General features: G+C 41.3%; 1 protein-coding gene across 2 annotated transcripts in view; it reads right to left on the bottom strand.

The window, feature by feature from the left end:
- LOC131231204 (uncharacterized) overlaps nt 1-12,216 on the bottom strand; it is a 117,453-nt gene extending 105,237 nt beyond the window's left edge. Inside the window, exon 1 of one of the 2 annotated variants that reach the window (XM_058227319.1) lies at nt 11,455-12,216. In XM_058227319.1, the coding sequence (XP_058083302.1) occupies nt 11,455-12,033 (579 nt within the window). In that variant the 5' untranslated portion in view covers nt 12,034-12,216. The remainder of the gene's footprint in view (nt 1-11,454) is intronic. The other variant, XM_058227318.1, reaches the window with a different exon arrangement.
- Between the last annotated feature and the right edge of the window lie 257 nt (nt 12,217-12,473).

Here is a 12,473-nt window from a genome sequence, read left to right as displayed (position 1 = left end):
AACTACATGAAGAACAAGGATAATTTCGACATGTGTACCAAGAAATCACCAACCATGACTAGTTATATTAAGACCTAAATCCACTTCCCCCAAGTGGTGGTCCATGTTGCCACCTAATGTCCCTTCCTCTTCCTAACATTCAAGACTAGTTGTACATCAAGAGACAACAATAAGAATGTTAGATATAACAATTAACAATGGGTTTATAATTTTTTTAATTTTCATATTTATTTAATTATTTGATTATTTTTCAAATATTCAAAATTTATAAAAACCAAAAATATTTAATGGTCTCCCCATTACATATTTATTATAAAATAATCAATTAGATAAGTCTTTTTTCTTCAATTTTTAATAAAAACATTTGTACAAGAACTAATTTTTCTAAAAATAATTACAATCAATAACTTAAACAAAAAATATGCAAGGGGTCACCCATTAGCCACTGCATGTCACAATTAACTATATTTTTCCATATAGGAAAAACAAAGAAAAGTAAGACTTTCCAATTTTTCACCTCCAAAATCTATTTTTCCCTCAAATCCATGTCAATGCATGAAAACATAGATTTCTACTAGAATTCTTGCTAATATGTAGAAACTAGAAAAGAAACTTAAACTAGTTTTTCCCACCTTTGAATGCCTACCCGACTCCACTCTCAAATATCAATTTCTCAACCAAACTCATGTTTTCGTATCAAACAGCTCAAGTGGTGATTAGCGTTTAGTTGTTAAAACCCCCCTAGAAGAGATTTCCCCAAAAAGATTGCAAAATTTTGAGGACTCCTAGAATTTTTCAACTCTATTCAATTTTCTAATTTTCACACCATTTATGATGTTACTGTTGATACATGTGATAAACCAATCAATGTATTGGAAATACAACCGCTAATATCGGCCAATATTACCAGTATTGAACCCTACTGATATGAAACATAGGGGGAATAACAATTATTGCAAAATATCCTGGATAATATAAGTTAATACATGTTGATATCTTGCGATATCGAAAATATGTGAGATACTGATTAGTCCCCTTTAGTATAAATGCAATATATGCAATAACAATAACAGAGTAATTCCCATGAAAATAAGAAAATTCATATAAATTGAAAATCTTTTAAATACTTGAATTTAAAAACTTTAAATTACTCAAATCTTTTAAATATTTTTTGGGAATCTCTTCGAAAGAGAGATGAAGTGAAGGGGAAGAAGCCCAAGGGAGGGAATACTGACAAGAAACTAGCATAGGAGATAGGAGATGGAAAGGGGAAAACAACAGGTAGCGAATGCAGTGTGGAGTAGTTGGCAAGGTCCAGGGTTTGAGGATGCTCTGCCATTGACAAAGGAAAAAATCAAAGGAAGGGGACATGAAGGGAGATTGGGTGAACATTGGCAGAAAAGGAAAGATAGAAGGGAAGAAGGGGGAAATCTTTGAATGGACCTCTACCTGAGCTCCCTACTCTCTTCATGGAGAATTTCCCAGAGGGTTGGATAGAGCTCAATTTTGAAAGGGTGTTTGGCGGGTCATGATAGTAAGGGAGGTGGTGATACTAAGGCAAAAAGGGTCTGGTGAGGCCAGGGGCTTTGGCCTTCGTGCGCCTGGTTAGGTGGAGGAGGTCTCAACTACGATGAATGCCTTGAATGGGAAGAGCTTTGAGGGTTTAAAACTATCAATCCAAGACTCCAAAAGGCTAGATATGGACTAGAATTGGTAAACCACCAAAGAGCAAGGAAAAAAGAGAGGAAGATCGACAAGGGTGGGCTCAGGAAGGAAATGGAAGAAATGACATGTTTGCAGGGGTTGATGAGAGTGGGGACCTCTTACAAGATAGTTGCCGCGAAGACCTCCTTAGAGGGGAGAGGATGGATCACGAAGGGAGGAGAGGATCAATAGGGGAAGGTTTGGAGATGGTTGAGGAGAGATGGTTATAGAGGGATGATGGAGACGAGGGACTGTGATAAGAGTCCGCCCCTCGGTAGTGGAGAACACATGGAAAATATTCCAATGGAGCTTAGTGGTGCAAATTGAGCGAGGTACTTACATGGAGGAGGTGAGGAAATGGTTGGTTAATTGCGGGGTGGTGGAGCATAGAAGCACCCTCGAGCCATTCTAGGAAAGAGAGACCTAGGTTTCGCTAAGTCCAAAGGTGGAGGTTGAAAGAATTCTCATCAATGGGGTGAGGTTGAAAGAATTCTTCACCTCCATGGAGGTGAAAAAGTGGTTGATTGATTGTCGGGTGGGGGAGATTAGAGCACCCTCAAGCCACTCTTGGAAAGAGAGATCTGGGTTTCGCTAGGTACAAAGGTGGAGGTTGAAAGAATTCTCATCGATGGGGCGAGTCTTGGGATAGAACCAGTGGAGTGTCACAGCTTATGGGCTGACAAATTGTTGTTTGGATGGGAGGCTTGATTCAAGATAGGGGAGATGACATTAGAATTGTGGTTTAAAAAAGCCATCGAGATGGTGGGTGCTTGTATAGAAGAGGTGTTAGCGACCAATTTGGCAACGAAATTAGGGGATGAGATTTTAGGGGGAGAGTGCGTCAGAAGGTAGAAAGTCGATCCAGTCCCATGGAGTATTTTCATTGTCGTTAGGGAAGTAAGAGTGTAAATTAAGTTGGAAAAGGAGGTCGCGGAAGTTAAATGGGGAAGGAAGGAGGGAGCTACAAGGGTGACATCTTGAGCAATGCAGCGGAAATGGGTTTTACAACTAGTCAGGAAGGAGAAGGTGCCATCTTCCATGCTCCAGCAAAACACCAGAAGGTCGACGAGGCATGTGTTGCCTACCTTCTCAGCATTAGGCACAAGGCAGCAGAAGGGATTATGTGATAACGACGTGCGGCCCATGTAATTGAATGCATTCCACACATGTCGGCGGCATCTTAGCGGTCGAGTAGGGCAATGCAGCTAGGACACGTGGTTGTGCAATTTAAACCAATAGGCTTGGCATCATGACTTGCTGTAGAGATATGGTTCGAGTAGACGGGCTTGTGATTCTCACATGGAACGTGGAGGATTTGAGGCCTACCTCAATTTGATGATGTCAGGTTTTAAGGACACATGTCCCTCTGTGACAAATATGGACAACATGCGCCTTTACGAGACACTGATGCATGTTATGGTCGACAGTTTGAACATTCCACATGGCTTTGGGAGAGGAGACCTATGCACATGTTTTCTTCAACACATGGGCTTCCATCTCCTCTCGCACACACGTGCCTCCAACTTATTGCCCCCGCACGTGCGAAACGCTTTTAATTAGCACCTCAAGCGATAAAGCTTTATTTCCGAAACTTGATAGGTGTCGCTTGAGGCCTTCTCATCAGCTTGAGGTGAAAGTGACTACAAAGCTTTCTATAACGAAAGCAAGGGAGGCAGGACTGGTTCAAGTTGGCTCCTTCAGCTACAACGAGGTTGAGGGCAAGATCGATCATGCTTTGGAGGCTGTAGTGGAAATAGTTGAGTTAGAGGTCGACAACACCCCTCCCAAGTTGGAAGCTCAAGAGACAAGGTTGACACAGAAAACCAGGGTGATATTTTGGAGATTGCGCCATTGCAGCTCGCAGTTGTTGTTGGGGGGAGAGGAGGGCTCCTTTCAAGGACGGACAAGATGTGCTCTAAATAAAAAATAAAAAAAATAAAAAAATAAAAATTTGACACTAGCATGGCTCATTATGTTGCCACAGTGAGGGGAAAACAGTGGATTGGGAAAGCCCTATCACACATGGGAAGGAAAATCGAGGTTACCTTTAATGACAATGAAGGTATAAAGAGGGAAGTTAGTGCCCAAATGGAGGCTTAGAGTTGGAATGTGAGGGGGTTGGGGAGTAGGGTAAAAAGGGAGAAAATGAGGCTTATAGACTCGCCATGGGACGTCAGTTCTAAGGAGTAGGTAGCCATGGACACTGAGGACTCTCTGCTAGGGGCATCTTGGTGGCATGGGATTTCCAATGGATGTTCACAGTTATGTATGGGCCAAAATATAACAGCAAAAAGAGGAGAGTTTTGGGCAGAACTGAGAGAGGCTCATGCTAGAGTTGACTGTCCATGGTGCATGGGAGGGGACTTCAATGTCACCAGGTTCACATTTGGGAAGTCAACGGGAGTATGAAGGCCTTCTCCAACTGGGTGGACTCACATGAATTAATCGACCTCCCATTGGAAGGTGCAAAATATACCTTTCAAATGGTAAGGAGTGGTGATGTCAAGGATAGACAGGTTTCTAGTACTGCAAATTGGGCATAAAAATTCCAATTGGTGTCTTAACGCGCGTTATTGAAGCCCATATCTAATCACTACCCTATCCTATTAGAAATCAAGGAAGAGAATTGGGGCCCAAGGCACTTTAGATTTGGGCTAATGTGGTTAGAAGTGGAAGGTTTCACCAACTTGGTTAAGGATTGGTAGGGATCTTTTCAAGTGGAGGGTCACTTGAGTAAGAAGTCGAAGATGCCGAAAGGAAAATTTAACATTTGGAAGAGGAAGTGTTGGGAAAAGGGAGGCTGAAATTGAAAATATTCTCATGGCTTGTTTGGATTCGTGGAAAGTATAAGAAAGGAAATAACATTTCTTAGGAAACTTAGTTTCTAATAAATTATGGGAAAGTAGATATCATTTTCACATATGCACGTTGGCACATAAGCAAACATGACATACCAAGGATTGAAGATGAATGATGGCGGGCATATGTGGAAATTTGCACATATGGGTGCAATAAAACATGGTTAGTAGACTATTTCCACATCCATTGATACGTGAGGACTCCATGTTTCCACAATTAATCTAAAATAGTGTCCACTACATAGTGGCTCATAGGGTGTGATCCAAGTTGTTCATCAAGTGGATATTGGTGTGTATGTGCCTTGGCTCAAAACTTAGGCAAGGTGGGTGGACCAAAGTCTATAAAACAAGTAGAAGAAAATAGTCTTTTTATTCATGCCGTCAATTTATTTTTGAAATCATGGCCACATGATAAGCAAACATGCTTGTTTTTTTCATAAGGACGTCTTTCATAATAAATCCACACAATGGATGGCTTAGATCTGGCATTCACGTAAATGAATGTACAAAATTGAGCAACAGGCCTTGGCGTACATAATTGCATCTGCCTTCAAAAACACAAACCATCTTTTGGATGGATCATAATCTAGAAATCACATCCAACCATTTTTCGACCCAGAATTAGTACAAGGATGACCCACTTGCTGGAGAAACAAATTTCTCATTTTGCAATCTTCATCATAGATGGTCCATGGTACAAGTATGATCATGATCATCTATTTGATAGATATTTTTCCAACTAATTGTAGACATTTAGTCCTATCCTTTCCTAGCCATCTATTTGCAGGTAATTACGTGGACAATTGGGAATATCTAACAAAAAAGATTTTGTCGCATGACTCGTCATATGATGGGCCTGCCAGATCAATGTTCTGGATCATTGTATTCAACACAAGTGGCCCCCAACTTTTGAAGAAGATAGCCAATTGTTGCGTTCAAACTAGTGCGAGTATAACAATTGACAGGTTAGAAAACGTGGGGTAAAAAAACATAGTTTCTGAGGGATGAGGGTGGGAAAATATTTTGGAGATTTTGTCAGAAAATTTGCTACACTGGAAATACAATTTCTCATTATTTCCTGTCGTTTCAGTTATCCAAACAGCTTAAAAGAGGGTTTCCTGAGAAACCCTCTTTCCCTTCCTACAATTCTATCAATCCAAACAGCCCTTTAGCAATTTCTAAGCTCTCGATTCAAAGGCAGAGGCAGAAGAGTTTTAGAGGAGAAGAAAATGTTAAGAAGAAAGTGCACAACTATTCAAGTTGCCTATAGGACAAGAAATCAGGTGGAAGCAACGGTCGCTAGCCACCTAATTAAAGGAAGGGAACAAAAATACGAAGTTCTTCCATAGTATTTTGCAAGTTCTTGGGTTGATGCAACAAGATTAGTAACATCGTCGTATAGGGTAGAAGGATAGATGAGAAAGTTTGGGTTTGCAAGAGGTGGTCCAATTTTACAAAGAATTGTTGACAGCAGAAGGGTGGAGGATGTTGAAGTTGGGTAACCCATCATTCCCCTGTTTGTCATGTGAAGAAGCAGATTCACTTGAAAGACCTTTTTCCAAAGACGAAGTGAAGGTTGTTGTGGATTTGCTAAGAAGATATAAAGCTCCAAGGCCGGAAGAATGCCAAAGCCCTTTGGCATTCTTCTAGGTTTTTTAGGAAGAAGTGGAAGGAGATGTGATGACTTACGTCGAAGTTTTCGAGAGGGGACGGTCATCAACTAAGCTCAAGGCCTCTTTTATTGCCATCATCTCAAAGGTGGCAGCTGTGGAAAGCTTAAAGGACATTAGACCAATCAACCTAATCGGTGGACTGTATAAGGTTCTTGCCGAAGTCCTAGCCTCCAAATTAGGGGCAGTCTTGGCCAAGGTCATATCTAAAAATCAAGGAGCTTTCATAATGGGTCGTTAAATCCTAGATGGCGCCCTCATTGCTCACAAGTGCATTGACTTGAGATGTAAGGAACAAGCAAATGGTATAGTTTGCAAGCTCGATATCAAGAAGGCCTATGACCATGTAGATTGGGACTTCTTGAACTACAAATTAGACCATATAGGATGTGGGAGGAAGTGGTGAGAGTGGATGAGGGAATGCATTAACTCGGCTAAGTTCTCAATTTTAATTAATGGATCTCTGAAGGGGGTATTTAGAAGTTTGAGAGGCATAAGGTAAGGTGATTTGCTTTTGCCCTTCCTCTTTGTGGTGGTTGATGAAGCCTTTGGCAAGATGGTGGAGCGACAACAGGACATCAACTTGTTTTGTGGATTCAATGTCAATAGATCAAGCTCACCAATATCCCATCTTCAATTTGTTGATGAGACACTTCTATTTTCTGATGTCGATGCTAACATGGTGGACAAGCTGAGGATCATCATAAGGTGTTTTGCTATTGTTTCAAGGTTGAAGGCTAATATTGCTAAAAGCGAGATGTTGGATGTCTGCATGTCTGGGGCGGAGGTTGAGCAAATGACAGGAATCTTTGAGCACATGGCAAGATCTTTCCCCTCCACTTGCTATGGGCTTCCATTGTGTATTGGGATGCCAACTAAACACTTATGAGATAGAGTTTTGGAAAGATTTGAAAGGAAATTGTCTAGATGAAAAAGTCAGTAACTGTCTCTTGGAGGCCGAATCACTCTCGTTAAAGCAGCTTTGTCAAACCAACTTTTAGAGGAAAGATAGCTCTGGATGCTTTTCAATTCGATCCTTTTACTAGCTTCAACCTCAAAGTAGGGATGGTGACCCCGAAAAGACTAGGCATGTGTGGGTCCTATCCCCCCCACCCCACCCCCCGACATTTGGGTGGCTAATTGGAAGGGAAGGATCTTCAATCAACCCTCTATTCATTCATTGCCAATTCGTGTGTCAAGTTTGGGACAGTTTTCCGAAGAGTTTCAATATCGCTTCGACAATGCCAAGTTCAGTTTGTGGACTATTCATGGCTTGGCACGAGGTGGGTCTCTCGAAGAAAGCAAGGGACCTTTAGAGATTATGCTTGTTAGCTAGCAGTGGGGCTATTTTGGGAGAAAGGAACAGCATGTACTTTAGAAACGAGGGCAACAAAGCATAGTGAGAAGGCAAAGTTATATGTTATAGAATGTGTTTATTGTATAGATGTTTTGCAAGGGTGCTCCTTTCCTTTATAGGCTTATAGCTCTTTTGCACCATCTCAACATTCTTTTTAATAAAATTCTTCGTTACCTTTCAAAAAAAAAAAAAAAACACAAAGTTGTTTGACATCAAGACATGATTTTAGTAAGAAATCATGATTCAAGAGCAGAATTGAGCCGATAGTCAAAAGTGAGAAAAAAAGTTAACTTCTTTTTTTTTCAACATATCAACATGGAAGATGTGCATGATTTTTATGCACGGAGATGTATTTGAGGGGGAAAAATCAATTCTGGAGATGAAAATGGAGAAATCGGAGAAATCCAAATCTTCTATCTTTACCCTTTAAAATCATAATGCAAGTGTAGAAAGATTATACATTGATGGGTATTGGCCATTTTTTACCCTTTAAAATTGTAATGTAAGTGCAAAAAGATAATATATTGATGAGTGATTGAGTGTTGGCCGATCTATGGATCGCCAGACTCTTTTCTTTTATGAAAATTTATTTTTAAAATATGAAAAAATAATAAAAATATAAAAATGAATTTTAAAAAAGATATAGCTGATCAGACATATAGTGGGTGACCCCTTTGCATATTTCTATTGAACAACTAATGGTTGACAGCGCATGCTTTTGTCCCTAAACAATGGAATACTACTATGCATATTTTTTTATGACTTTTTGAGTTCCAAGTGTTGTAGTCATGTGCCTTTTAACATTTCTTGAAGTTTCCATAAACAAGTCCACCATTGTCCTAATGTCTCCCCAAATTTTCCCTTAGACAACAATACATTTCCCACTATCTGCAATCTTATCTACAATACATCCTAGGGGTGCAATAAATATAATATAATGACACATAAAACGTTGGAAATAACATTGCATGTATCCACAATGCACAGTATTTACACTAAAGGAGAAAAGCCAATATCTTTTTATATTTTCAACATCATGAGCACGGTATTCAATAACAGATTAACAGTAATGGTGGTCTTTGCAGCCAGCCTTCTGGCTATTATAGCTCTGTATAGGTCAAGCTTATCTAAAACATCCATTCATGAACTTAATTTTCCTTGGCTTCTCTAAAACAACCACCCCATTCTCATTTTGAAACTTTCAGCCACTCCCTATATCTAGAGGCAAAAATACAAGAAACCCACTCTTTCACAAAAAACTCGGCCCTCTTAAAGACCACCACTGACACGTGGATGTCCCAAAAGATCCTACTATCTCTCCCTCCACAGAGACCACAAGACTGCAAGCAACACTAGCCTCTAAGCCACCTCATCAGACGCATTGGGTTATGCCGAGATCCATTAATAACCCACTGTCAGCCCTCTTATCATGGTTCACCAATGAATTAACATTTAATACCTCCCCCTTATCCTGCTATTTTCCGAATCCAAACTATCCTTCTCCTTCGTTTTGCTTCATTTACAATGCTCTTCTTCATCTAACTTGCCCAGCTCACCTCTTCCTACCAGTCTCCTCTGCCATGGCTCTACTGATCAACCTCTAGATATTCAATGACATCACTTGAAGATATAAGTCATTGATCACTTCTTGTTCGACCCTACACTCAACGTGCATATGGCTCCCTATCTGATCAACTTCTCTATTTGGCATTATCCATCTTTTATCTATCATCTCCCATGGCAAGTTCCACCCCATGCAAGTCGTGCCTCTAAGACACCATCAAGTCAGGAGACCTCTCCCTCCTTCACTTGTTGACCTCTCCCAGCTAAGCTCTTCCCACCAATCTCCACTATTGTGGCTCTACTAATCAACCTCTAGATACTCAATGATGTCACTTGCAAATGCAAGTCATTGATCACTTCTTGTTCCACCTTACGCTCAACCTACATATGGCTCCCTGTCTAGTTAGCTTCTTTGTTTGGAATCATCCATCTTTTATTGATCATCTCCCATGGCAAGCTCCACCCACGGAGGTCGTGCCTCTAAGACACCATCAAGGCAGGAGACCTCTCCTTCACTTGTTGGCACCATCATTGCCTTGCGCTTGATTGTTGTTAGTCACTTCTAACACCATAGTGTCTCTCTCAATCCAAAAGCACCTAATCCCCTTCATAACCTTACTCTAAGTAAATTCAAGTCTCTCTCAATCCAAAAGCACCTAATCAATAATACCAATTGTCACACTCAAGTGCTTCCCCCAAGTGTATACCGTATGGCACTCAATTCACACTTGTGAATGAGTCAGCTAGCCACCCAAGTGCTAGCCATGCTAATTGAAGAGAAGAGAGAGCACAAGTGAATCTTGAAAGAAAGTTTGTATTGCACTAAGTAATCAAGAGAGCTTACAACTTTCTTGGATTCCTACAAATGAGGATCTCTCCTTATCTAGGCACAAGACACGACCCTTCTATAGTCCCTACATGAATGTCTAAGATGATGCCACAGGGTGATCATGCAACGGCAAGAATGCTCTAGAAACTTTCTAGAATCACACTACACTACTCTAGCCACAAGAAGGCACTAGAGAACTCTAGAATGTTCTAGAGATCTCTAAACAAACGTAATCTACTATAGAATTCTCTACATTCTATGTACAAACCTCAAGGATACAAGTAGTGCCAATGGCTAAGTCCATGAGATGGGGCGTGAAAGTGATCAGTTGTGTTACATGGTGTTAGATGGTTTACACTGCATGGATGTGTGCGTGTGATGGACCAAGAAATAGGCGACTTGCATATCTTGTATACACCAGTCATCCTGATCAATTATACCCCTCTATAAACATGGGGAACTTGCTTTTTTTCATGTGAGAGAGAGAGAGAGAGAGAGAGAGAGAACATTTTGAGATCTTCTCCTTATCCTGAGTCCTGAGCTGAGATAGCTACTACTAACGTTCAACAGAGAATATCTTAGGGCTTATTTGGGTAACAATTGGCATAGCTGTTTGAAAATCAGCTCCCTTGTGTTTTCCACCAAAATGAGTTTGAGAGCCATCCTTTTTCCACGTGCTTTGAAACACCCAATCAGTAGCACATGCTCAGGATCCAAATTGTCCACGTATGGCTCCATCATGTAAAAGTACCATGCCCTGAATATTGGGCCCATCCTGAGTTTCAATGGTCCACTGTATTGCTGCATATCTTGACCTTTCCACAAGCCATCTAACAGGTGCTGAAAGCTACAGCGGTTGTTGTTGGCAGAAAATGATTCACATTCATTTTCTAATGTCAACCAAATGCGCCCTTAATATTCTATAATCTCATACAAGTGAACCTTAGTGATTCCTTCTGAAACAATTAGCCTTCAGTAATTAGACAATTACAAATCATCTACAAACTGCCCCAAGAGAATACTGTGCCCTATACAAATAGGGCAGTAATCTGACTACGATTGTTATGATCCTCAACTAGACCTTACTGAGATCTTGTTGCGACTTTGGAACCAACAAAATCAACACTGCAATAGGCAGTCTCAAACAACTGCCCAATAGACAAGAAGATCCAGACCATTCCCCAAAATGGGACCCGCTGGGGATAGGCTAGGGCCTAAAAAATGCATGGCTGATATGACCCAGATTTAACAGGCAATAGTGCAAACAAATAGTATAATTCCATAGGCATGGCCCATCTACAGTAAGACCCAATGGATAGAATGGTCCAATCTAAACAATCTATCATGCATTTCATGCATACAGGTCTAAACGAGGCTGCATACCATCGTCAATCTACAGCCTGCAAATGGTACAATTCACCATATCTACAACTCTTTATTCATTCAAACTACTTCGAGCATAATTCTCAATACCTTGGGACGCCTGTCAACAGAAAACTCGAGAAGCATCTTCAGAGGCAGTTCAACAGTATCCCAATCATCGACGCTGCAGAGTGGCAGCACGAACCCCAGAGACTTGACAAGTGACCTCAAAGTCGCAGCGGACACTGTTTCGGGCGGCAGCCCGCACAGGAGTTGGGCGAGAACAGCAGCGGCGTCGTTGGCCTTGTGCGGGGGAAGGGACTGGCGTGGGACGAGAGGGAGAAGGACAGAGAGGAAAGAAGAGAGTGCCGAGGCAGCATCAGGATCGAGGGAAGGGGAGTTCTGGATTGAGGAAATGGCGGCGGCGAAGTAGGCGGGAGGGGTGAGAGGGAGGCCTTCATCGAGGAGGATAGAGCGGATGGCGGCAGCAGAAGCGCAGAGGTGGCGGTGTTGAGGTGCTGAAGATTTCTGGTAGCGTTTGAGTAATGCGGTGCAGATGTCAGAGGAGTCTACTTCTACTCGCAGTACTTCTTCTTCTTCTGCTTCTTCTTCTCCTCGGAGTCTTTCTTCTTCTGCTTTCATCAATGGAGTTTTCTGCTGCCGCCGTTGTTTCATTGTAGGCGGTCTCATTGGAGCTTTTGAATTATCGGAGGAATAGGAGATATATAACCAAGGTAGGGTTGCATTATGCTAATGCCAGTGCGACCGACCAGGCAAGTCAAGAGAGACCACAGTCCATAGAGAGATTGCACCCGTGGGATATGCGTAACTAAAACCAAACCGACCATTGGTGCCCCAATTCAGGTGCTTTACGAGAGCATGTTTGGATTCTTTGAAATATATCTGAGCTGGTTTATGCTATTGGCTGTTCGTTGCTGTTCTAATTTGGTCATGTGATAAGTGTGGGCGTGTCGGAATTGAATTTGCAATTGAATTCAAACCAAACAACTATGACCCTAAGTTCCGAAATAAGCAAATATACACTATATAATGAAAATCGGATGAGATCAGCTGACTATTCAACTACTCGCTCAATATGAAAATAGGATTAGGAAAGATGTTTAGATGTG

The sequence above is a fragment of the Magnolia sinica genome, chromosome 17, assembly GCF_029962835.1.
Source record: "Magnolia sinica isolate HGM2019 chromosome 17, MsV1, whole genome shotgun sequence".
Lineage (NCBI taxonomy): Eukaryota > Viridiplantae > Streptophyta > Magnoliopsida > Magnoliales > Magnoliaceae > Magnolia > Magnolia sinica.
Note: the sequence above shows the minus strand (reverse complement) of the source record. Positions and strands in the feature narration are given on the sequence as shown.